Raw genomic sequence first — 27,911 nt, 5'->3', positions numbered from 1 at the left:
TCCTCTTTATACAGCCATGGGCACCAACCACACAACCAAACAGCAAAAGTATTGGATGATATAACCCAGGGTTCTTTGGCTCACAAAGTTGACTCTTTTTCATCATACCTTGTAAAACTAAGCCTGTGTGTCATTTATGTCTGTTCAGATAGCTTATATGTAATGTATTTGGCCTTTGGGGATGCCCTGAATATATCCAGATCCCATTGCCTGTGTGTGTGAGTGGTTAAAGGGATCTTATGAGATCAGTCCTCTCTTTGGTTTGAGAGGATATCATAAAATCACCTAAACTGTGGAGTTGTCAGAATCTGCTTTAATTAATGTCAACACATACTAGTGCCGCTGTCAAATGCTGTGCATATGCAGCAAAACATTACAATGATGACATAGAGATTATTTATTGCCAGCTAAAATTAAAGTACTTTTATTTCCAGTTTAAGTAAAAGGAAAGTGGTGTCTAAAAAGGTTACAGTTTCCCTAAATATCTAAAACAAAATTAAGAAGGTCACAGAGCAGAGTGAATAAATGGTGTGATATGAAATTGCTGGGTTATGTATTATAAGCTTGTTAATAGTGAATTGATTTTGAAGAGCTCTTGTTAGTAACATTGAAGTCGACAATGAGCACTAAGAATATTATTCTAATAATGATCAAATATAGCCTACTGATGATCTCATTAATATTGCTCCGTTTCAAGGAAATATTTGAACACACTGTTTCAATATTGAGTAGAATTATTTTAAAAACACGCACACAACAGAATAATGAAAATAATGGCCTCTGTTATTATCAAGGATGCAGTATGAAATACTGGTTTGGGTGCATTCAAGAGGATGTCTATTATAGGCTTACAGTATACAAATATCCCAACGTACACTACCTTGATAAGGATATGTCATGGAGACATTTGAAGTCACCGAGTGAAATACTCACGGAGCACAATTCTACAGAGCTGTGATTGCGATACCCATTGGAAATTATTGTCTTTTGAAATTTCCAAATCGGACACAGCTCAGAAAAAGTATCCAGTATTCAGATTTGTTGCCCGCGTGACTTATTTTGCATTTTCTCTTACACAGTTAGAGTATAATTGCCTCCCTACATCGACTGATGTGAGTAACATTTTACAGGAATCCTGACTAAAGCTTTGACAGATTCTTCTTTAAAATCATGCTGAAACGTAATCGTTTATTTATGTTGCATGTTATTGCATGCATGAATAGACACAGGGCTTACGTGTGAATTAGTGCATGGAATCCTTGGAAACTACAGCCTGAATCAATTATATATAGTTTGCTTTAAGATTATGTTCCCTGTGTTTACTGCAAAACGCTCATTAATATTTATAATTTACATACATGAACGTGGTGAAGTAAATTATATTTTGTGTTGTCGCTGGAGTAAAGCGCATGCGGGTGCTTTGATAGAATCATCAAGACGTTTTAACAGTACAGTGATTACAATATAGCATATGCTTATTCAAAGAATGAACGAGAAGTTGTTAGAATCACAAATTCCGTATTGAATAGCGAGTTGAAACGCGTATCTACAAAGGCATTTGAAAGCGTCAGAAAGAGCTAGCGAAGAATAGGACAACGCAAGTCAAATCTTCACTTATTTTATTGGTGCCACTGCCAGTATGAGTAATTTATGAACTCCTCTCACTGAAACCAGAGCTGGCATGGGAAGTAGCGAGGCGTAATTAATAGTGGACCCCAGACTCAGCTAAAGAAATCAAATATGAGCAAGTGTATCGTTCGGAAAGCTCGTGAGTGCTACAATAGTACTCCCCACAAAAAGACTTCCAAAGACGGTAAAAATCAGTCGTAGCACACTATTGCACTGTTAACGCGTATAAAACGTGTGTGTGTGTCTGCGCGCCCGTGTGTGTTTGAGAGAGGGGGAGAGGCTAGAAAGGTGACATTTGAAGGTTAGAGCGAGAGAGAGAGAGAGAGAGAGAGAGAGAGAGAGAGAGAGGGAAGGGCGGGGGGCCTCGTGGATGTCGATGGTTTTGCCAAGAGGCGGTTGTAATCTGAAGTTATAACTTGAAGCATTGGATACACGCTGAGAGGTATAGAAGGCTGGAAAAAAACAACTGAAGGAGAGGTCAGTATTCGGCGAATTTGTGCATTTTATGGTTAGGTTGTCCTGTTGTGGGAAAATGCAGAAATCAGATATTTTTTTCTGATATTCCCGATCCTTTTCACTGACTATTCAAAAGTGCATAGGTCTGCAAACATTAATGATTGGATGGTGACCAGACTTGCGACTGGGACAAAAGCGGACACGTCCCTCTTAAAAGGAATTGTAATTGCAAGCTGCTCTACTGAAAGGAGATTGATTCCTTTAAATTCTTGTTTACAAGGTTCGATTCATAAGCATGTTGGTAAAACGTTACTTGTGTTCTGATCAGCAACAGTTTCGTTAATGTGCGCGGTGCTGCAAGAACAGCTCTTGGTTCGGTTTTGTGAAAATAAGCCGTTCCTGGTCTCCGTCTCCGTGTGAGAAAGTGTTCCTGCTGTCGGGACAGGACGTCTTTTGCTTCCTTGTTATTCAAGTGCCTGTTTTTGGTCTTGCTGTGCGCCTACGGAGCTGAGTTAAGCGTAGTCATTACGGGGCTTTATTTTTTCTGTTTATTCTCGAGTCGCCATTACTTAACAGAAAGATCTAGCCTACACGTTGTCTAGTTTCAATTCCAATGGTCATATTCTCATCCAAAGTGTTTTTAGATCACGTTTTGATGCAAGTGGATTAACATTTGCAAGGTCTGAATTCTTCGAATCGCCAATGAGCTGTTGAAAGGTGCCAGATAAGATGTGGGAGCTAGCCAAGGTTCTGAACTACACAAGTTAACCGTGCTCTTTGTCCTGTCAGAGCGGTCCACGACGGAGAGCGCCCCAACTCCAGCTGCCAAGAAAAAAATCGGTTTCTCTTACATTGCTGATAAATCGCCGCTTGTTTGTAAAAAGCCTGACGTGAACTCGAAAGCATTCGTGCATTCTTATAAATCGAGCCCCCTCATACTTCACTTCTTATGTTTTGATAGATTGAAATCATATAAAGCATCCATTGGCAATTCGGAATTAAACTTGAGAAATAAATTCTACTTTCGAAAAATCAGAATAATCACAAGATACGTGTCTCTAAATGGCATCCTTAAAGACACCATTGGTGACATTTTCCCCATACGGACGTCGGCTATAACGGACGACCCCTGAGCCAGAGAAAAGAGGTCCGTTCTGAGAAATCGGGAGAGCTCGGAGTTTGATGCGACGTGAACAGGGAGTGAATTAAATCACAATAACGTTGCCTGAAACATATTTTTAAAAAAATCTTGTTGTAGCTGGACAACAGTCTGATAGTGACATACATTATTTTCACCTTCTGGTGAGTATGTCATTTAGTAGGCTACTTGGTCTTATGCCCCTTTTCCACTTCCTTGCCTTTTTCATCAGTGGAGTTTGTTGTAATACTGGCAAAACGTCTTCAAACGGAGTTTTCTTACTGTAGATACTGGTAAGTTGCGCATTCATCATATACATGACGAGGACGTTGGAGTTAATTTCGGCCTGGGGGTTGGCGTCTTTTCAATAAATACACACGAATCACACGGGCAAATAGACGAATTTATAAAGTTAAACTTTTTCTGTGGGTTTCATATTTTGGCATTCATAATAGATACTCCGTAAGAGGGTTTTAAATGTATCCAGTGAAGTGGAATGAGCCCTACGCAAGGAAAATGGTGCATTTAATTTGGGTGTGTAGCGTACTTTATCCACCCGCACTATAAAGCTCATACAGTGTAATGAAGTTCAGTATTCTCTGCTTATTGTGCACTGTATCCATGTGGTACCATATTTTAGTAAGCAGCTTTGATTGTTATAAACACGGAAACATGTACAGTGTGAAAACGGAATTAATTAATCAAAGCGTCTCGCATGGTGTCTCTGTAGGTGCAGTGATCGTCGTTATATATAGGTATACAGTTACAGATATAGATATATTTCACATTTTCACAATTTCATCACCTGTTATTACTCTGTGAATCTACCATCACTGCTACAAAGGCTTAATTTTGCATTGATTCTGTATCGTATATTCAGAGTAAATTATTCATTATATGCCTTGTATAGAAATAAAAGGTCTATACTATGCCGATAAAAGAATTGCATCAATTTGATTCAACTGTAAAGTGCTATAACTCCTGCTTGCACTTCAAGACAGTGTCTTCCTGTCTGGAGCAGTCTCAGATCAGGTCTGTCTAACCCTCAGTATCTCCTGGGTGGTGTAGAAGGCTGGTGATTGTAAAATTGACACATTATCTGGAAGGGCTGCCATTGTTCAGTCATCCATGCTATGTAGTCAGTAACAGCAAGAATTAAGACTGCATTAGCTCACACCATCAAAGAGTGGTGTGCGGAGACGTTTGTAATTTGAATTGATGTTTCAGACACCAGGGTGTAATAAACCAGAAGTCTCTGGTCTTAAAACTGACTTAGGTCATGTTGGTAATGGCAGCACAAAGCTAAAGACCAAAGCCTGCACTTTCCTGCACACAAGTGGACTAAAGGACATAAATGCTATCTTCACAGTCCAGTGTTTTCCAGTATTCAAAGAAGCCAAGTTAATGCTCCACTATTCATCTGAGTAATTCCCTGTATGATCCCTTTTTATGAGCAGTAAAATTTAAGATCTTTAAAGCCCTAACTCTTGGGTTGTTGTCCTTTCGATCAGTATAATTCACTCTAATTGTGAAGGTCAGCAAACATAGTGGTCGTTTTTTAAGGATCCACCAACAAGTTGATTTTCTTCAATGTAGTACAAGAATTTGCAAAAAAGACAGAAAATGCATACTTTTTATAATTCAGTGCTATGGGATACATGTACCAGTTTGTGAAAGTGGACCATGTATTATTAGAGACACAAATGTGTAGTCTCTCTAAAATAAATAATTGCTTACACTGGCTGCACTATAGGCAAGGACCTAGCAGCAGCACTCAGTATTAGCTTGCATACAAACATTCATGCCCCCTCGCAAATGTGCTTCACAGTTGGAAAAAGGGTATGGGGGATATGAACCAAAGGGCTAGCAATGCCTTGCATCCTAGTAATTCAGCTGATTGCCACAGCCATGCAACCCCCAGTCAGAAGTGCTGGGCCATTTAGCCAGTGATCTATAAATAAAGACAGAAACAGCGTATTGCTGTAAGTGCTCTTACTCTTTCTCTTCCACCCATCTAGGTGGGCCCTCCTGCAGGGCAGTTTCAAGTCCCTTTTCACTTTTCATCTGTCTCTTATAAGAGTGCATCAAGATTTTTTTTGTTTCAATTTTTGTGCTCTTTGGAGCTGCTTTAATGAGGGATGATGTTTCTGAGGAGAAAGATGAATTATAAGAGGCGTCTTGGTGCTCTCCAATCGCACAGTCTTCCTCTGAGACAGACAGAGCATCATGGCTGCTGCAAATAGACAGCGCTGTTTTAAAAATTGTGGGGTCGACAGGGCTTTGGCCAGAGACCCTGACATAATCCATCTCAGTGATGAGGTAATGACACAGACTGACTCTGGTGATCATCAGTCCCATTCACTGATGGGATACATGGCCCAATCTCCAATAGACAGCTCTGGGTATACAGAGGGGCCTGTGTGCATGCGTGTGTGTGTGTGTCTGTGTGTATTTCTGCTCTGAGAGAAAGAATTTCATCTTCCTTCCTGTTCTTGTTTTTACTTTTTCCCTCGTAGGTGTGAATACACTGTAAAGGAAGAAGAAAGCACACAGGAGACAGGAAAAAGACAAAAGGGTTTGTTTTGGAAAGAAGAGTGGCTGTGTGCACATTTCTCTTCAGCTTATAGACGACTAGGAACACCGAGAGCACCATGGATTTTGTGATGAAGCAAGCTTTAGGCGGTAAGTGCCCTAGATCTACAACTGTACTTCTTGTACTCAATAGTATAGTCAAGGGTATATACGAGCACAGTGCTAATATTTTTAGTTAATTTTGTGATGGTAGTCTTTATTTTCTATACAGACACTCCAGCTGCACCTCACATGTGAAACTAATACAGCAAGGTTTTATTTTATAAGAACAGGACCTTGGCATTTCAAACTAATCATGATGGCTGTAACAATGACCATATGGACATACCCTTGATTGCCCCTCCCCCCAAACAACATTAGACATTATTTACATGGCTGAACCTTTGCAAGAGAATTTTCTTTTATAACTCAGATTTATAGTTACTAACCAATAGCTATCAATAGCTTAGACAATAGGTGGGCAGCTGCTCAGCCAAGTTAAATGCTTCACTCACCCACTAAGTAAAAGTTGTTCTAAGGTGCTAACAGAACTAAAATGAACCTAAACAGATCCAAAATATTTAGGTTCTGACAGATTGGTCCCTGCAATGTAAATGACTATGTTCTTTGCATATGGTATTTAAAGATTGTAGCCATATTTTTATAAAGATATATTCTCAAACTGCATTGTTGTTAACACACCTAATGTTGCCTGAATGGTGTGTAGAGGTCATATTAAAAGTCAGCTCAGCCAGGAATTCATTGGTTTGAGTTTGAGTCCATTGGCTGCTATCAATGAGATGACTTCCGTCCATTGAGTGCTTACTTTATACTAGCGCTGTGGATGTACTCATCTCTGAGAGGGCACTCTCTGTCTGTGGGTCAGCGAGACCATGAATCCATTTCCAGATTTGGATTAATCAGTGGGATGGCTGCCAGTAATAAAACAAGATTTATACCCATCCCATCAATTCTCCTGACGGGCTCAAAGGCAGCAAATGGCCTTCTCAAAGGAGACCGTGGCCATCTGATAACCTTTTATGTATTTCATCTTGGCTTAGTGCTGATTTTGATGTTATTGGGTCTTGGCTCAGGGAGGTTATGCTTCTCAACTCAGGTCATGCAGTCATTCAGTAGTCTATAGTGGGGCTACCTCTCACTAATGCACTTCGGTTGTGCATTGATACACTGCAAGATGTGTTGTCAACAAAAGAGAAATTTAATAGTGTGATTATCAGTTTTTTTCTTTAAGACAGAGTAAATACAGTGAAAGTAAGCTTGTGAGAGAGCATGCTATCTGGATGTTAATACTGGTGTAATAAAATTATATGTTAGCTATAACTGCAGCATATAACATTCAATGACCTGCAGACACCACATTCTTTAATACACCTTATTAACAATTGGCTTTTAAAAATTATACTATTTGCATTAGAATTTATTGTATGATAACCTGATCGGTTCTCTATGTGGGTTTAATGGATGCTTTGGGGTCCCAGGACCCTAGTATAAAACAAACAAAATATTAGTTAATGTGGTGAAAAAGCTGTTGAACATCAACTAATTGATCATGGAAATGGACTAATGCACTGGACACTGGAAAAAAAAAAACTGTCTGGATCCTCTTTGTAACTCTCATTTTCAGCTTCATTATAATTATCTGGTAAGTGATGTGATGGATGAAATGGTTAGTATTATATTAAAATATACCTATCATTTGTAATCCTAACTGTAATCCAACAAAAATGAATTACATTTATTTTTTCCCCTTTAGGTGAAACATGGAATTGTTCAGCATCAAAAACGATAATTCCTAACTTGGAATCTGTTTCCAAAATCAATTACAGAAGATAATAAGTTGTATTTATTGTACCAGTACTTAGAAGACATGCTTAACCAGAGTAAATTATAAAGCCTACAGATTTACATCAGTTGGACAAACACATTTCTACAGTCAGATATGCCCTGAAGCAATTAAGTTTTGTGTACCTTTCTCAAGTATGCAACAGCAGCACCCCACCAGGTCATAGACATCTGAAGATGGAAGTGATAAGATATATTGGACTTAGACTCTAAATGAAGGGACATTTTTTAAGATACAATTGGATAAGCACTTTGTTTACACAGTACTGCTTTACTAGCTTGAATGAACAGACATAAATACTCAAATTAAAGCACACCAATATTTCTGTGCTCCCTGGTTATAAATTCAGCACCCCCACACATCCATTCCAACCAGGCTGGCTAAAAGGGGTACGTTGCTGAAGACTCTTGTCTAACAAGAATACAAGGAACATGAGCGTTATTGAGTTAAATGAGATCATTTATTCTCCTCACTCCTCTGCCCTAGTCCCTTTCCCCTTTCTCAAAGTCAAATCCAGGTTGCCATGACAAATGTTCAGTGGCAGTAATTTGTCATCAGAAAGAAAAAAAAAAAAAAACGGGATGCTAGTCCACCTGGACAATTGTGGAGTGCTCTTGACTTCTCAGTCGAGGTAACCATTGATTGTTGCCTCACACAACCCCACAAAGATAAACATCCCATCTAAATTTATGCATGCTGCAATTCCCTTTCTAAATCCACCCAGTCAGCAGTTTGACAGCTTTATGTAGTGTATTTTTTGGACCTCTGAAAGTCTCCACAATCTTAACAGTGGTATTGGAGTAAGGTCAGAGAAAGTAGAAAGGTGAAGTGTAGATCTCATTTCTCATTGGTGGGGTTTCCAGTCTCAATGGAACTGTGTGTTCTAATTGTGCCAAAAAGTTCCAGTGAATCCAGCAATAACTGAGGCCGCAGTTCTTATTAAGCACCAATGTGGGTGGAATCATCAGCTCTCAGCATTGTTTTGGCAAAAGCTGAAAGCTAGCTGAAGCGTGTCATTCATCACTTTTCCATAATATGAGCTTACCAGAGAGAGTCAGGACCTATGCGTAGGGAGAAAACTATATGTGGACTAGATGTTTGAGCAGTCGCTTTGTTCGAGAGGTGTCAAGAGATTGATTTTACATTTTCAGTCAATGAAAAACAAAGTCATCATCGGCAAAGAGAAACACTTGCATGAGAGAGAATTGACTTACAAATGAAAGTCTATCCTTAGTAGGAAGTAAGCTTAGAATCTGAAGTCTATGCTTTAAGAAGGACACTAGAACTTAGGAGCCAACTGATCTCTACTTCCTAAATTGTTGTTTGGTGTCTGACAATGATGCCTCAAGACTGTTGAGGCACCCTTGTGCTGTGGGAGATAAACAATGTCTACATCAAGAGCAACCGGGGGTAGTCAACAGCCTAATTATTTTATTGTCTGAACACTCTATTTGCTTCATGAAATTATTTTGGAGCATAGAGGGTATGGTTGTTGAATGCACATTTAGTCACATCCCTTTATCTCCCACTCTGATAAAAAAAATAATAATTCTGGTTGTGCAAACAGGGGTAAAATGCCTTGAAATGTCTGGTAATAAGGCACTGATTGTCTGTCTCTGTGTTAAGATGCCTGTTTTAGAAATGAGGATCATCTATTATGCACCAACGTTACAGTCTCCAATCCTTCTCAGGTCTTACAAATTATTAAGCAGCACAGCCCATTTCACATCACAGGTCCACTGAGAGAGCTTGTGTGTAGAAGAGGATGCAAGACAGACCACTTGCAATATTGATAGATTTAGTTTAGCTAATTTAGTTGCTTAATGTTAATGTAGTTGCTTTTGTCATAAACAATATACATAATTCATATATGAATATAAATTCACACACACACATATATATGTATGTTTTGTTTGTTTTTCAGAGAAAAGATAGCTTTAAGTGTCCATGACATTAGACAAAGCTGTAAAAAAAATTCAAGAGGAGCAAGGCAATTCACATTTGCCGCATAAAAGCTTTCCAGTGTACTCTCCTTTACAAAATGATGTCATACCATATATGGCTTCATTTCAGACAAAATGTGCTGATTGCACGAGGGCAATTCAATGGGGTGGAGTGTTGATGATTCACACATTCTGGGTTTATTCACATGGGTTTATCATACACAGCAGGGTAAATCATTACGGGGAACTTGGCCACAGTTTTTTTTTTTAGGAAACTTTGGGGTACATATCCTTCTTAAGAGGTATTGGCCTCTCCAGCTGTTTATGCATTCAGGTACAATATTCTTTATCAAGCTAGCTAATGTGTTTGACCATGTGAGATGAATTTCCTTTCTCTTTATGTGATTGATCTTAATGTATTTTGCCTGGATGTGATTTTTCATATGCAACAGTAATAGTAATCACCAGTATAATAGGAAATCTGATGGTAATCTTAATTCTTTCTGTCCTGTGTGCAAAATTAAATATCTATACAGAAAGAGGAAGTGCTGTCCACAATGGAAAAGGAAATACTGATAACAGTCAGCTCTGAAAACAAGCACAACTCATATTTTTGCAACAAAAATTCTTGTAGAGTTTACTATTGGTTTTGAGTTTATTTTGGATTATAGAGAGATAGATTCATGGGTAATAGCCCCCCATGTGTATCTACAGTTCTCCGAATAAAGGGAAAACCCACAAACACATCTTAACATATGATACTGTACTCAGAATTGCAATTGCTTGCCTACTTGATCAAGACATGCAATGTTTGTCTCCTGTCGTGCTCACTTCCATTCAGATGCTTTTGAATGTGCACGTGATTACATAACACGGCCTTGTTCCTACTCAAGGCAGCCTTTACAGCCACTCACATGAAAATGTAAGAGCTGTGTGAGATGGAGTGAAAACGTCTTAAGTAATGGGCTTCAAGAGCAAACATTATATAAGATTAGGCCCTCTAGTGCATTTCTTTAAACTGCCTTTTTTGTCTGCATGGACAAATGGCGGGTGGTCCATCATTTAATGACCTGATGTGGAAGTAGGTTAGTTATACTGTGGTGTAATCAAGTAAGGAAGAAGGAAGTATAATCAAAGGGCAATGCCATCTATTTTAAAGATTATGGGGCATATACATAAACCACTAACGTTTCTAGTTTCTTCCACTTTCAAAAAATGCAACAGAGCACAAAAACAAGTCTGTGATGTTACAGAGGATGGTAGGCAAAGTGCAAAAACATTTTATGCATTATTTATATATTCTGAATACCAGTGATTTGAAATATGAAGAGGAAGTATTATTAAAACCACGTATTCAATGTGACAGGTATTTCTAAGAAACATTAATATTGAGAATAGAATGGAAATAAAGAATAACTAATGAAAGTAATGCATAATATTAATAATATTAAATGCATCAAAGAATAAAAAAAAATAATATCACATTTTCCCTGAGGAGTATATGCATAATATCTTACATATGCTTACAAGTATTTTTGTTGCTCCTCATGAGCAGCTGTTGAGTGCAGGAACAACATGTTATTTGTGAAAAATTGGGAGCAGATTTCACTTAGTAATCAATATTCAAAAAGTCTACACCAACCACAAACAGAAGTTTAGGGTATTCTCACGCTCTAGTCACGGGGGGTTTTACTGTGCAACTGGCTTATATCTACTGAGACTGTCTAGGAACCATTCCATTTTGAAAAAGAAATATTTGCCTTATGTTATCAGCTGATGAGTTTTGTTTCAACAAAAAAGAAATAAATAAACTGATAGGGCTCATGTAGTGAGTGATCTGTAAGACATACTTTCATTTTGTTATATTCAAATGGAAGATATTAAAAAAGCAAGATTCTGAAAACCAGCACACTGAAAAACACTGATTACATAAAATCATGGGATGATCATTGATTTCTCTGTGTACTATCATTATTTGCAGGAGTACACCAACATGACACTTTTTCATTCTATTTATTTATCAAAATTTTTATGTAACGTTATTTCAAATGACCAGTTATCTTCAAAATCCTCAGTGAACACTCAATACCATTCATATCATGCATGTACAAGGAGTTACAATTTAATGGAAAATTTAATGTCAATACTTAGATGTCACCTTAGATGTCATTTTATGCATCATTTTACCTAAAACATGCAAATAATGAATATCACTTTTGTTATATGACTTTTTTACTTTTTTCTGCCCAACCTTAACTTATGTTTAAACAGAGTTTTTTGCATGAAATATGGCTCTTGTTACAGCATTTAAGGCTTTTATTGTTTAAATACATACTTTCTTTAAGGTTATTTTATGGTAGTTATAAGAAATTGCTTATTCTGCTTTATATCTTATGTCTCGGCACTGTGATTCTATCCATTTTCTCCAAAAAGCAGGTCCCATAGGGGCCTATATAATTGATTTCCCAAATATAAGAACAGCAGGCCTGTTTCCAACCACCTCTGCTTGACTGAATGTGCTCTAAATATGTCTGTGCATTATAAAATACTCCTTCGATCAAGAGGAGTCTCTTTGCTTTAAGCCACCATTCTGTCCTTCAGCGTGGCCCTGTTGCAGTGTGCTAGAAAGGTTGCAGAGGGGTCCATCTTCACGATGGGGTGGCTTGGATGGCTGAGCGCGGGCCTCCAGATGGCCGCCGGCTTGAGGACCATGCTTGGTCCCAAAGAGAGGTAAACAGCATGAATATTTAAAGCAGGGGAGTCAGATGGCCTACATAATTCAAGCTCCACAATGGAGGAGTTACCCAAACACTTTGGCAGTCCCCTTCAGGCATGTGTATTCTGCACAATGGCGAGGGCTTTATGAAGAATAAACGACAGATAAAAGAGAAGGACGATGCGGAAAATGAACAGGTTATGTTCGTGGAGTCTGAATACCGCAGGAGATCAAAAAGACTATGCTAAGGGCTATGGGATCCAACCCAAAACCCTAAGCCAAGATTAACACTGTGACTGCATAACTTTGACAGCATGGTGTAAAAACATGGCTATTGTATAACCTTAATAGTTTTGATACTGTCCAACATAAAATAGTGAAGTGATTTCAGCTAACATACCAGAGAATCTGCATGAACTGCAAAATTGCAAGAGGTTTGTGTTGCATGAAGGATTATAATTTTCCCTCTGGTTTTTGTGCGTAAAGGCAATTTGATGCTCTTAGCTTTAATAGTTTCTCATTTGATGCCACTCTTAATGCATTAATTGACTAAGGAAAGGGGGGTGAGACAGGGCAGGTTAGTGACTATTAAAGCTAATGGAGAATTAAGGTGGAATGCAGGCACATGTTTGGGAATAAAAGTGTTTAAAATGTGCTAGTTGAAAAAAAAATCTAAATGTACTTGTTAAAATCAGACAAGGTAGAGTCAATAGCTGCTCTGATTGTACCTGATTCAGCTTTTTGGTGCTTACCCACCTTGTCATTTACTTTTCAGCAAGAAAAAAAAGATGTTAATTTTTCAAACTTGAAAGGGCAATAGCATCCACATAATAAAACAGTGCCCATATTATCCTGAGTCGCCTATCCCAAAGCTTCTCCTTAATTCCTAATTGCCAGTACGAAATCCCTTAAAGCAAACTACTTATCTCTGTGCAGCCAGATGTTCTGTGAAGGACTATTGTTACAGCAAATGTACGCCGCCTTTCGAGGGCCCAATCCATCAGAGTCTTTGAACAGCAAAGGCTCTAGCATTTAACCCTTTCTGGATTCTTTTCATCCTAGGTTAATTATATTTTGTAAATCTTAAGGCATGACTATGTTGCAGTTCCCCAAAAGGGTGAGTCTGCATCTTACGTATAGCGGAAAATAAGACATCGTCAGTAGAATCAGTTCTTCAAAGAAAATTTCTCTTTCAAGCCAAATAAAGATCTAGTTACCGGTCCCAGGAAAGGCTGTGGCCTTGCATTGCGTGAAGGACAGAAATGATTTGGATGAGGGCTGTTGGATTATTTACCCTCTTTTTGTCCTCCCTAAACAGCTGTCGGAGCTCTGGGGCCACATGGTGTCGAGCACCATTGAGACCAAAGGGATTTCATAATTAAGCAGGGGAGCTTGCACACATTAATCTATCGTAACTGTGGTCAGACTCCTTCACCTCCCTCCTGCTGTGCTTGTGGTGACATTTAACCCACCACAAGTCGCTATTGTAGCTAGTGAAGGTAGCCAGTATGCCTGTCCTATACACATGTAGACAGAGTGTGACAGAGCTGGAAGAAACTGTATGTAAGCAACAATGCTAAATAAGATCACTGTCTACAAACTACCTCACTTGTCACTGACCCACCACTGTCACTAACCACTGTGCATCTCTAGAATCAGTGTAAATCTTTGAAATTATGTACGCAGTGATACAGTGCAAGAAAAACAGATGATATCTCACCCAAGGTCACAGTGACATTGGTCCCTGACCTGGATCACATACAGCCTAATGGCAGAGGTGTGAGCCCCTACAATGAGCTCCACACCTCCAACTGAGAAGGAACCTGTCCCCCCCAGGTCTCCTGCCATTCACCCAGTGTTGCCAATTAGGAAACACATTCACACAGACTGCCAGCGCCCCCCAGGGCTGGACCCCCAGGAGCCCTGGGTCTCCAACTGAGCTGGGATGGCCAGTGCCTTTCATCTGCTTTTTGTGCAGAACAGATGACTGAGACACTGGTGGGATGGTAGGACATACTCCTGTGTGGAGTGATGCATGAAGCATTGTCCTATCCATCCTTTATATATCCATTTCCAGCCACTCTTAGATGCCCTTGATGCATCTTATAGGTCTTCTGAAAAGATATGGAAATAAATTCTACATATATATCATAGAATCATGTTCTGGTCTGAGGAGTCCCTTATGATTTTGAGGTGTGATTTGTAGGCTGACTTTTTGCTCCATGTTTCTATAACAGTACACAGGATCTTGTAGAGCCAATTGAAGAGATTGCAGATTTTCTTTGAATTTTAATGTCTCTACAGCTGAAAGACCAAATGGCTTTTTTTCATATCTAGCTATCAGGGCTGAAAGTAGAAAGTCAGGAATATTCACACTTCTCTCCTGTGGCAACTGTTCAGAGAGGAATTTTTAATCCATTTTTCCAGCTTTATTTAAAAAATGGAAACAAACAAAACACACACAGACACGCACAGAAACAATATTTATAGTAATGATTATGTTTAAATTATCTAAGGCTATATGGGCCTTTGTCTTCTTTGTTCAGAATATTCAACAAACTTTTTTGCGCTTTATATGACTTTTGCTGTTCTCTTGTGACTGTTATCATTGCTACCATGCATGGTTTAATGCACCCAAACTGGATAAAATACAAGGAGAGGATAAGCACAGCCAGACCCCGCTCATATTACAAGAAAAGAAATATTTTATATTGGCTACAGACTAATGTCCTGACTGATACAGAGGACAAAGAGGCAATGCAATCATTTTATTTTAAGCTGGTTTTCCTTTCTACTAGGCACTGACAAACCCATTCACCTTCTATTATTTTCATTGGATGCACCCAGCATTGATAGTTGCAGCAGACTTGGCCAGCAGCCAGGCTCTGCCTGTGTCCGTAAAACAGATCAATACAGAGTTGAAGCTTTCCCCCTACTGCTATATACATAATTCATATTCACTCAGGCGGTCCTGTATTTACCATCGATTGAGCTCTAGTAACAACAACACAGTCAATATGACGGAGGAAAGTGGGAAGTTCAACTGATAGTTGCCACGTGGCAAAAATTATTCACTTATTCATTATTCATATTCAAGATGAATTTCAAAAAACAAGAAGCTTAACCGTAATGTGCCAAGCTGGTGGACTCACCACCTTTAATAATTGGCAGTTTCAATTGAGCAATGGGCTGCTTTCTGAGCACAGAAACTGCAGACATTGTATTTGACCTCGGTCATAGTGTAAGTTGTGAAAGTGGTGTCTTTTTTCCATGACTAGGTGTGTATGACATACATAGATGTTTACATTTCCTTCAGATATTATCCTGCAAAAGCAAAGTAATCTCAATCATTGGATTGCTACAAACACTTAAATCAATGTGTGATTTACTGAGGACTGGATTGTGGTTATCTTTGCAATGATTGCAATGAGTATTAATCCTTACAAAATATTGTATGTGTACACCAGCAATGAAAAATGAGATGGCTTTACCCAAGCTCTTTATTGATTTGGAAGAGTAATGTGGACTGTTGAAATATTGTGTCAGGATTGCAACAGAACATATGTGCATATACAGCTTGACTTGTGTTCAAATGCACAAATGAGGGGCCACACATGACGTGCTTGATACTATGTGGTTGGGCTATGTTCACCACCAGCGTTCCATGCACTTTTTTGCTCTTAATTGGCCTGGGCCGCACAGTGGCACAGATGCTGAGGCATTCAGCATATTAACATTTAGGTCATTTCGGCTTGGTTGACACAAAAGTCACATCATATCTGCCATGGCTTTGTGCCTCCTTGTTTTTTATTGTTATTGCATTTTTCTTGCTCCAGAGGTTCCTAGCTGAATATTGATTGCAGTATAGCAATTCCAATTTAACCGCAACTATTAAATTGATTGATTGACTGTTAAATACTGCTATTGCTCTCCTATGAAAGAGGCTCAGAGGTAGGTAGCCACTGACCATGTCCACTTCAGTAAACAATCATATATTCCACCAATGATCTGTCTGTTTTAACTGTCACCTGCCGATGGATGACCTCTTCCCTCCTCTGTATTTATTTATTGTATATTTATTTATTGTTTTCAATAAGAGGGCAACAACCTTTTTATCAGGAAGACATCTTTCTGTTGACCTTAAAATGGAGTCCATTGTTACAGTTTCTACACATCAGTAACAAAACCCTCAGTTTAGCTGCTCAGTCTAGAGAATACTGCTCTGGAAAACAGCATTGCATGGACTGTGTCTCAGCCAGAATTGCAGCCCAATAAGACAGTGATTTGAAAAAGACATTCTGCCACATTTTTCCATTCATTGTATCCATGTCAACCATATCAGCATATGAAAAAAGCTATACAGAGCCTTATCTTACCCTTCTTCTTCCATAAAACATGGAATCACTATGGCGAAACTAAATTATGAATATGGCTCTTTTGCATGAAGCATAAATATAGATTAATGTAGAGACTCATTCCTATTGCTGACAGTCCATTGCAGGTCACTCTAACATAAATGAAACTAATATAAATAAGTATCAAGATTGCTGCAATAAAAAGCTCAGAACAGCAGAATTATCATGTGTATGCTTTTACAGTAACAACGTACAGCATTTGGCAATAATAGTTTACCTTTTATGGATCTTGTATTTTGATTATCTCTGCATGCTCACAGTGGATTGGCACTGCTTGGTGATATCTTGGTTGTCCCATAATTTTTCCAATGACTAATTTTTTCAGCAAGTATGTAGAAATCTAAAAGGAGAAGATTTTTAATTAACTTATAAATTGCCTGGTATAATTAGCAATCATTCCACTTTTACATGTGAACAACAATATTGGTATATCCCAGAATTCTCGAAGAGAGAGGAAGAGAGATTTTCCTGACTACGGAAAAAGACAGGGAGAGAGAGGATGAGAGGGAAAGGGAGGGTGGAAAAGTGGGGGATGGTCTGGTAATTAGATACAAATTTTCTCAGTAGTTTAGCCATGCATGCTTCCAATCAGATAGCTCTGGCCTCCCTAAAGACTGCGGGTTGTGAAATTAACTATTAATCTTGCAGCGCAAAAAATAATGACACATTTCTTTTTGTTTCATCAGCAAGGAGCACAGATCAGTCTAGAGCATAACTGCAATCTTTTTCAGTCATTCAAGTGTCTTTGATTATATCTGTGATTTTGTGAACCTCATTTCTGCACATGCAATTGGATGAGATTTCATCTCAAAATGAGTAAAATTTGTAAAAGAAAAATGATTTTGCAGGCATGGAATTAAACAAGTTTACCAACGGAGCAACCAATCAATTATACTACAGATAAGAAAGATTGAGGTTGGGAGCAATATCTGTAGACACTGAAGTGAAAACCTGTTTGACACAGAGAGTCTCTTAGTTTGCCTGATTTTTCACTTTTGGTCTGGGGTCACCCTCAGGACACAACTGCTCCATACACCCGCTTGCCATGTGAAATGTAGTACCAGACTCTCAAGGTTGCTGACAGGTCGCACTGAGCTCTGCTGGTCAGAGTTGGCAGCGGGAGAAGGGTTGCCACTGTCGGTGCCAGCGAGACAGATGGCAGCCAGTGGAGAGAACCGCGCTTCATTCCGGTGACCGTGGCTCTCTCCAGCTGGCCTGGCCCTACCTCCCTACCTTCTACGTCACGATTCCTGCCTGCTCTTGCAGATCGCAAGGATACCGCGTCTCCAAATAACACCCAAGCAGGCTTGCTGTAGGTGATTCCCCTTTGAAGACCTGAAATATATGCAAGGAGCGGAGACCTTTACAACAACCTTAATCACACATTTCTGCAAAATTATGTTGCTGTTAGATGAGATCGTTAGTTATGACAGCATAAACTTATCCTAGCTTGTCTCCTCACCTACAGTCCCTCCCTTTGTGTCAATCCCACAATGCACTTTGCTGCAGAACCAATTACATCATTTAGGACAATGGCTTCATCCGAGGGATGGATTCCCCTGTCTGTCCGAATATAAACGGTGTCCATCAGACCTGCGCCCCTCTCCCTTGGCCCGGGTAGAATGTTTGAGCTTGATGAGTGCTGATGCCAATTTTCTCCTGTCACACCGTAAGCAGATCCTGAGCAGGGGGTTGGCAACGGTGCTGACGGTGCCACAAGGCTGCGCAAACACAGTAACTCCCAACACTTTGATGTAACTCTCAAGATCGTCTGCCTTTGACACACATTGGGGAAGGCTTTCTGCGAGACATTGTCATTCAGCCTGTCCTCCAGCCACTCCTCACTCTCCCCCTCGCTGAGGAGCTGCTTATCAGCGCAGAGGATTTCAAAGGCGAGCCTCATCAAAGCGTTTACTTTGCTTTCATTACCCCGGAGAAAACTGGAATTGAAAGAGGTTGTTGCTTTCTGTTTGGATTCCAGTTTATTCACGTTTAGGGGGCTGCAGTATATGCCTGATATATCGGCATTGATTCACTGGTGTGTGCTTTGGTGAAAAACAGAACAGTCATCTGTCAGACTGACTTTTTTTTTAAAGTATGACCTATCTGTTCTCTTCTGAATGTGGCTTGAAAAATATCATAGCAATTAATAGCCTTGTTCACTGTTTGTATAGATCCTTCAATAGCACCGTATAGGACCCTTCATCTTGAGTGATTAAAAGTGCTTTAGAGTACATATTGATTTCCCAGTGGTCAAATCAATTAACTGCAGCACATTTCTAATGAGTACAGAGATTTCAAACTTGAATGTATTGGAACCAACTGTAGCTGTGAAATTCACTTCCCAAAAATCAAACAACCTTATTTAGATTTAGAAGCAGGGCACAAAAGCTGTTCTACGTCTGCCACTCTCGGAAGAACACATCTAGTTGTAGTGTTTTATCAGTTGTACGGACATCTCAAGCAGCATTCCATGGAAAATCTGCTAGGTGATTTTCTTTACCACACCCACTTAAACACTGATCCTGCCTTTCATATTTGTAGAACGATATCCAATGTCTCCTCTGCGGCATTTTAAACTGACATAAAAAATTGACAATTAGTTGCCAATATATAGTCATTATATGTCACTCATTTTCAAAAAGAGAAGCTCTCAGGATAGGACAGTATAATGTGCTTTGAACATTAACCCTAACCCTAAACACAGCATCACACCAAGGTTGAGTGTTTTGATGATTGTAGCTGTATTAGCAGTAATGACTGTAGCTGAATGAGCAGTTAGGATCTGGGTGTGGTGATGTAGAGAGATGTAGAGAGATAGAATGAGAGAGGGAGAGAGTGTTTGTATATTAAAGTATGCCCTGCAGGAGACCTGAATATTTTAGTAGATTTTCCACTATCCACTATTTTTCCACTATAGCATGTAAGATGCAAGCTGAATTGCAAGTAGCTCTTTATATCAGTGATCTTGATGTCTGTCCCTATGTGAATGTCATATGCAAATCTTACGAATGCCGTTTTTGAAGTTATATTGGTGTATTATTATATAAATGAATAAGGAAGGGCTCTCATGTTTTCAGAAATAACAGACAGTAGTGGATTTTGATTTAAAAAAAACAACTGCATTTTGGTAATAGATCTGAAGGGCGGCATTCACAATGGCTACTACATCAGTAGTGATGTCCTCCATCTCACTATAAGCACTAGAACTAAGCATTAACTCTTAATGTGCCCTCTGCTGGTCCCACATAGAAATGCATACAGCATGATGGCATCATGATCAAAAGTAAATTAATTTAACACAATGGTGGGGGAGCTTTAGTTATTTGTAGTCACCTGTAACCATGAGAACAAATCTGTTTCAACCAATTGTCTTGGTGTCTGCATCGCTAATTAAATAGTAATCATTGCAGCAGGGTGGTGTATGACTCAGTCATTAAGCCTATAATAAGCAAACGCTAATAACTAACTTAAGCAGAAACATTTAAGACCCCCTTCCCATTTACACAGACCCCGAACACAAGATACAAGACAGATTGAATCTATTATTTATTAATTAATTATTTTTACTTGTCATGCTTTTGTTAAATGGATATGGGTATTTTTATACAAAAAATATCCATCTGAAATGCTGAATGTGGATTACATACAGTATAGAGATGCTATATTTTGCTGAATTTGTTTGCTTCTTGGTTTGCAATATTTACAATACATGAGGGCTTTTTTATTAACCTTTAGTGTTTAGTACCACTTGTATGGCATGGAAGTCAACAAAAGCCGATTCCTCTATTAATGGCTTCTGACTACTGTGTCAAATAAAAGTTTAAACAAGGTACCCAAAACAAAGAGTCCTCCTGCTATCAGATTATGCATTTCTTCTTCTTTCACTTTCACTCTGACATCATTCCTGTATCATATTTATTTTTTTTTTTTGAGAAAGTTGGAGACTTTGAGCACTGTGTCCTCAGTGACTGTGGCTTCAGAGGGGTGCGTGACCCATTCTGTGATTCCGTGTCTGCCAGGTGCCACCAAAGACATGGGGAAGATGCTGGGCGGAGAGGAGGAGAAGGACCCAGACGCCCAGAAGAAGGAGGAGGAGAGACAGGAGGCCTTGAGGCAGCAAGAGGAGGAGAGAAAGGCAAAGCACGCCCGCATGGAAGCAGAGCGGGAGAAAGTACGACAGACCATCCGGGATAAGGTCAGTCACCCTCTGTGTGGAGAAACAAAATCTTCGCTGCATGCAGACAATAATCCAGGGAATAGGCCTGACAAAGTGCAAACTCTGTAAAGTCAGTTTTCAAGCAAATATTAGCAATATTGAGAGATTTTGTCTAGCTGTGGCTACTAAAAGCAAATCCCATTGTGTTGTTGACATTCCCACTAAGAACAGGATGCAATTTCACATAGATTAGATGTGGATTTTAACGTGAATAATGCATGAGAGCTAAAATGACATGCATAAATCAGTTATACTCTTCAATTATAGGGGTCAAGGTCCAAGCATGTTTCACTGGCAGTCTTGTTGTGTAGTGAGATGTCACATGTCTAAATCCAATCCTGAGAAGTTCCAATAAATACAAAAGTCCTCACATGAATGAATAGTACATTCTGTCCCGTTTTAATTCTTACCATAACATCACAGCAGTGCTCAGAAAATGTTCAGTTCAGACTGGGTGGGTAGTCCCTTTAGTCTGTGTCCTTATGGTGAATAAAACAACACTGTAAGTAAAATAGTCATCTATATTTTACACCCATGTCAGGACTGATTAGCATCAAACTAGCATGAAACCTGCATAAAACTTGCCTCAATTTAAATATTTATAACCCTAGCGTGGCCCTTGGACATTAGACATTGAAATAATTTTGCCTGGGGTGGTTGATGTATCAAAGGACCACTCGCAGGATTTTGTTATATGGTGAAATCATTTCACAATTTCATATCCTGCTGTGATGGTGTCAGTTTTGCACGTGCCAAGATGTGGCCGGGCTGTCTTGTGTCAATCTTTCATGGGGGGTGGGGGGGTAGATGTTGCAGGCTTTTGATAAATGGGTGAGTGTCGTTGACATGCTCCAGTGACTAGCAGGGACCCGAACATGGAAACTGTGCCCAGTGGTGGCCGGGTGCCTGCAGTCCGCTCATCCTCTCTGCTTTGCATCTCCATGACAGAAGGCAGGGAATGTCTGGGCTTTTGGTGCCAGAGCGGCTGCCTGCTCCTTATCATTAAATGAGGGCCGAATGAAAAATGTACTTACAAGTCCTAAATAAATCACTGTCACTGCTGTTCTCTTTCTTCCCTGTTGCTCCATGTTTCTTTTCTCTTCTGAGGCCCTCAGCATGTCGGTGGCAGTGCTGGTCCACACAGTCATTACAGTAGTGCCTTTCAGACCATTGAATGGTGGAGCCTGTTCAGTCCCATATTGCCTTGCTTGTTTGGCTATGCTGACAGTGTTGAAGAGCACAAACTCTATTTTCTTTGGGTTAGGTAGATCCACTGCAAAAATGTAGTGACTGTCTAAAGAGCTCTCTCTCTCTGTCCCTCTCTGTCTGTCTGTCTCCCTCTCTCTCTCTCTTAATGTATGTATATTAATGTTAATGTATGTACATTTTGTAAATGACCATTCAACATCAGTTTATTCAAATGGAAAGTGATATTGATTCGGTTTCAGAGTCATCAGAAACAAACATGCTCACCATCACTCAAGTGTACTGCAACAATACTGTATAATACGTCTCTGAAAAGGATAAAAACGATTGTTAATCTTTCTTTAACAATCTGTCAGCAAATCAAAATATGAGCATTTTTGTCAGCCTTCATTATCATATCATTCATATCATTGTGATTACTGTTTATCTACACAATCATGGGAGGGAGAAGAGACTGAAAGGTTTGAATTAGTGCACAATGAACTGAACCTTTTTGGGTTTGGAATTAAATATATGTTTGTTGTGAGCCCATATTAAGGTTTTATACTAAAACCATATAGTAATACCACAGTCATTTTTTAAAGCAAGAATATAGAAAACAGCTTTAGATATTTTCTAATACATATTACAAAATATCTAAAGCTATATATATATATATATATATGCGCAATCAGGACTTGACAAAGTCTCAACATCGTGGCTTTATCAATCCCTCTTTAATGAAAAAATACAACAGGAAATGAATTGCTTTCTTTATACTTTATATTGAAGAGTGCATCTCTCTTACATTTCTTGAGTCCTGCAACAGCGAAGGAAATTTTTGAAAGCGATGGCAATAAGCCTCAGTAAATGAAGATGGTGGAGCTAACAGTGCAGCAATAACTCTGTTATTTATTTATCAACATATCTACCACTGATAAAGGACATATAAATGATTTACTAGGAATCCAAAGCCTCTCCAGCACTCTCTTTGCTCTTAGAAAAAGTCCAGGAAATTAATTACAGATTTAGAGATGATACAACTACCTTTCATCCACATATTGGACCATGCCATATATATCGCCAGACAATAGAGTATTGGTTTCAGATGCCCTGGTAGATGGTCATTGTTAAGAAGTTTCTGCACTGCATTTAAAATTAATGAAAAATGCTCTGCTTTATTTCACTGAGTAATATGTCCCAATACACACAGTAACTATGCGATAAATTATTGTTAGACCAAGGCAAGATTAAAATTTCTTGATGAAAATATTTGTGGCACCCATACAATGATTTATGTTGATGACAAGCTATAAATATCAAATTCCATTCTACTATGCAACAGAATGGACGAGTCAGCTATTTCTGTTCATTAGGCATGGAGAACTGTATCTTACCACATTTATAAGACCGTACCTTGTGGTGGGGTGCAAAAAACTGATTGAGCCAAAGAACCAAGAGATGTCATCATGTGTAATGATGTTTCTGCAATAAAAAGCAAAACCAAAGGCCTCACTCGCTTTGTGGAATTTGGAGTTTGGTAGTAAAAAAGGGTATTCACAGAATATTGGCATGTTTTATTTAAGCTTGAAATGTGCTTTTTAGCTGAACAACAAGCCCAGTGTACAGACTTAATCTTTTTGCTGCTGCAGCAGTCGCTCAACTGAAGTCTAATAGCCAAGTGCGCTTCACCGGCCAGACAAAATGTTGTGCATCTTGGGAAGTAAACAATTCGATAATCGGTGTGTGTGTGTGTGTGTGTGTGTGTGAAAGAGAGAGAGAGAGAGAGAGAGAGAGAGAGAGAGAGAGAGAGAGAGAGAGAGAGAGAGAGAGAAGAGACCATGACATCATGCACATCTAGTAAATCACCATAATTATAATCCTATCAGTTGTGTTCCAAAGGTTATGAGACTTTCATTAGTGACCGGCCCCTGGTGCTCCTGCTCCAGCTCTAATACCTGACCGCATTTGTGGTCTACATGTCCAGGGCCCACCAATCAGAGCACAGAGAGTCATCAAGCCCCCACTGACACCTTTATGTCCTTTCCTATTGCAGTACGGGCTGAAGAAGAAGGAGGAGAAAGAGGCAGAGGAGAAAGCAGCCATGGAGCAGGCCTGTGAGGGGTCATTGACACGCCCCAAGAAAGCCATCCCGGCTGGGTGCGGGGATGATGACGAGGAGGACGAGGAGAGCATTTTGGACACCGTTCTCAAATTCCTGCCTGGCCCTCTTCAGGACATGTTCAAGAAGTAACGGACCTGCAGCACAGGCAAGGGGTCGGGCAGAGAGGCCCGGGACTGGGGGGAGGGAGGGGTGGCTCCGGATAAATCAGGCTATCTACAGCCTTGACAGGCTTTTGTTGTTATTTTACACTGCCAGAAAAAAAGACACAATCAAAACCACATGGCATTTGGTCTCTTAACTGCCAGTCTACAAAATATTCATATTTGTCTTGCTTTTTTTTGTTTATTTGTTTGTTTGAATTTTTTAGCTCCTTTCAAAAAAATCTATCAGGCCATATAACTAGGAGCTCTGATACACCCATCAAGAGATTTAAAGTTGCACTGGGAAGAATAATACATCAGTCTTGCGCTGTGAGGCTGAGCAAAACTGATAAGTACAAAGTATATGGATGAGGGACACACTTTATTGTCCACCTTGGCAGTAATTTGCCTGGAGATATCTGGCATACCTGTGTAAGGAAAGCTGGATCTGTCATAACATTTCTATATTTGCTTTAAGAGTCTTTTTTTAGCTAATATATTGTGATCTGTGGAGGTATGTTTCAGACTTAACTTTAAAAACTGCCACTTAGTTTAGACTGCACCTTCACTGTTTGTTCCCTCACAAAAGGGAATAGATGTAAATGGAACGGCAACACATTAAAGGTCTACCATGTTTTGAGATTGCATTGGTCTGCAACTCATGTGAGGCTTTTAATTGGCAAATGATTCTAAATGGACTGGCAGAAAATGCAGTTCAGGTTCAGTCTGGAGTTTGAAGAGCTGCCTATCCTTTTAAAAGTTCCATTTTGAGACACCGGAGTTACCAAACAGCTGTTGCTACGGGTTTTTGATGTGAAGTTGCCCGTAGGTTTTTCGCCTCTTTTTTTAGCTACATCACATTGAGGCCACTTTTGATGGTAAACTGGGGATAGGACTGTCTACAATATCCCTCTAGTACCATTCCAAACAACCTCAATGCTTTGAAAAACATTTGTTCGCTGGCAGTATGCTTTTGCCTTGTGCTATTTTTGAGATTGTTCATTTTTAGTTGCCTTTTAAAACCAAAGTAAGTGTTTAGGTAATCATGAATCGGCTACCAATTTCTAATTTACATTATTTTCTTGCCAGAAAAGAAAATAACGCGTTGACTTTGTAATACATAGCTAAAAAGACTTTTTTTCCAGATGAAATGATGTGTGATTTCAGAGAACAGTTTACTTAAAAAAAGACAAAATAGCAGGTAACCAAGAAAAGGTGAAAAAAATATGATATCTATAAAGATAAAGACTTTTCAATTACAATGCATTTAACAACTTGCTAATGCTAATGGTCACTGGTGTCTATGACAACTGTAATTCCTGAAAACTGTGTGAATGATCTTCTTCTAGAAGTGGTTAACACAGTCCCAAAGACAATCAAACACAACCACTACGTATAAGTGGAAGTAGCCGATATATGATGTCATTTCACATTTCACTCATGATATTGCTTATGTTTGCATATTATAAAGTATATGTTATGATCTTTATTTCAAAAATTGCTGATTAATACATTACCAGTGCTGGTACTGAAAAAAAAGACCTTTAAACGTTAGGTGGACCAAGATTTTTAGATTTGAGCATAAACAAGAATGCACTGACACTCTGTTATATCTCTTGAATTCAGCTTTGACTGTTGTGGTCACAAGAAGCAGTATGCATTTAACTATCATTTTATTTGTGTAGTTACTTATGTTCATGCCTCTTTTAGATTAGATAAGTGAACTAAGTAAAATTCCATGAAATCCAACAACTGCCAAATTGTAGACAGACTTTCTGTAATGAAGGTTTACATTCTTTCCCATTCTATGAATATATTTTACAAAATAATTTTAGCAACCCAGTTAAGGAATCAGCAAAGGGAGGCACTATTTTACAGATTTTAATGGGGACCAATTATTTGAATTGAGGATTACAGTCTGATTAGATTAATACGAATTGCCATAGGAGAGTGGAGAGAGGGTCCTCTTACACAAATAATGGTGTTATCATGGAAACCTGTACATCACCTTTAAAGTAAATATTTACTTGTAGTCATGTACCATTAAAGAGAACAGCATACCCATACTGAATAATTCAAAGTTTAGAATAACAATCTAAGTATAATTTTCTCTCTATCTCTTTCCCTATCGGTGTCTGTCCTGAAATAATGCCATATCATTCACATTTAGCAAATTTACCCTGAAATATTTTATGAATTTTGTAAAGTAAATACTCTATAACTCTCCCTACATGTATATATATTTTGGACAGACAATTTTATTAAAAATATAATGCCCATAATTTTTTGTTCTTCTTGAGAGAAACTCAAGAAAATAAAGCCCAAACATTATTTTCATAAAACCTCCCCTATGATGCAATAATAATACTGCGCTATTATGTGTAACACTTAAAAATATATGTTCTTAAAAGGATATGTGTGCAGAACATATGAATGCATACTTTCTTTTCATAAAATATTAGTCTGGTGTATTTAAGCCCAGATACATCTTGCATTTACTTGAAATACATCCAGCTCAGAGGTTGGCTTTCGTTAGTGTATTTTGTGAGGGTTCAATGACATAGGTACTATGAAGGCCTTTATTTTTGTGTTCATTAACACCAAGACCAAAGAAGAAGGCAAGAATAACTCTGAAGTTGTTACTCACATCAGTGTAAACAAGGTAATCTATTCTGGCTTTATGTGTCAATTCCTGTAGGCATGTAGTCATGTGTTTAGTTTAAAAAATCTCAGGTTCAGGTTAGCCTTTAAAAAATGATAAAATAGTTGCAGGAATTATGGACAGTTAACTAACTTCATTATTCTAGCATTTCATTTTTCAGCACACATAGTATAGTGCTCCAAACATGGCAAGACTAAACTCTACCTGTATCCACCGGTTATGTTAAAAGACATCATTAAAATGGATGAGACCAGACTGAAATGGGGCTGGAGATAGAATTCTTTTGCCTGTTTTAGGGGTTAATGGCTGTCTTTTATTTTTTGTAATGAGGGCATAAATTCAGATACAAACAAAAAAAATCTGCCAGAACACCAAGTTGAACCAGAGTACCTGTAGTAGTAAAGGATGGTTCAGTGCTGATCCCAAAACACACTAAATACATATGAATACACTATTTGTAAATCACTATACTGTACACATGAACAATACAGCACGTACAATTTTACAGTTACTGCTGTTAGACAGTAGTGTTGATGCATGCAGAAAAAAGAAAACATGTCATGTCCACAGTCAATGCCTTGAAATTTGTCTGTCAAATGTGAAACTGTTAGTTTGGGAGAAAATGTAAACAAAGATCTACAGTTATTTGTAAAAATAAATTGATATTTAGATCCTAAATAAATTAAGCATGAACTAAAGCAAAAGTATATACAACATCGTAGTAGCTGCTTTTTTCAGCACCCAGCTTAAAATTAATTTAAATCAATTGAATATTGACCTCATTTTGTAACTATACCTGTCCAAAAAGAACGTGTCGGATGAATCTGATCCGAGGCAACATGGGGGAG

General features: G+C 38.8%; 1 protein-coding gene across 2 annotated transcripts in view; it reads left to right on the top strand.

The window, feature by feature from the left end:
* cplx2 (complexin 2) overlaps nt 1–24,874 on the top strand; it is a 42,130-nt gene extending 17,256 nt beyond the window's left edge. Inside the window, exons 1-4 of one of the 2 annotated variants that reach the window (XM_036548685.1) lie at nt 1,983–2,106; nt 5,740–5,905; nt 20,755–20,930; nt 24,193–24,874. In XM_036548685.1, the coding sequence (XP_036404578.1) occupies nt 5,875–5,905; nt 20,755–20,930; nt 24,193–24,390 (405 nt within the window). In that variant the 5' untranslated portion in view covers nt 1,983–2,106; nt 5,740–5,874 and the 3' untranslated portion in view covers nt 24,391–24,874. Of the gene's footprint in view, nt 1–1,982; nt 2,107–5,739; nt 5,906–20,754; nt 20,931–24,192 lie in introns of those variants that run through there. The other variant, XM_036548684.1, reaches the window with a different exon arrangement.
* The last annotated feature ends 3,037 nt before the right edge of the window (nt 24,875–27,911 follow it).

The sequence above is a fragment of the Megalops cyprinoides genome, chromosome 16 (genome assembly GCF_013368585.1).
Source record: "Megalops cyprinoides isolate fMegCyp1 chromosome 16, fMegCyp1.pri, whole genome shotgun sequence".
In the NCBI taxonomy this organism is placed as follows: Eukaryota; Metazoa; Chordata; class Actinopteri; order Elopiformes; family Megalopidae; genus Megalops; species Megalops cyprinoides.
This window is presented reverse-complemented; position numbering and strand designations above follow the sequence as displayed.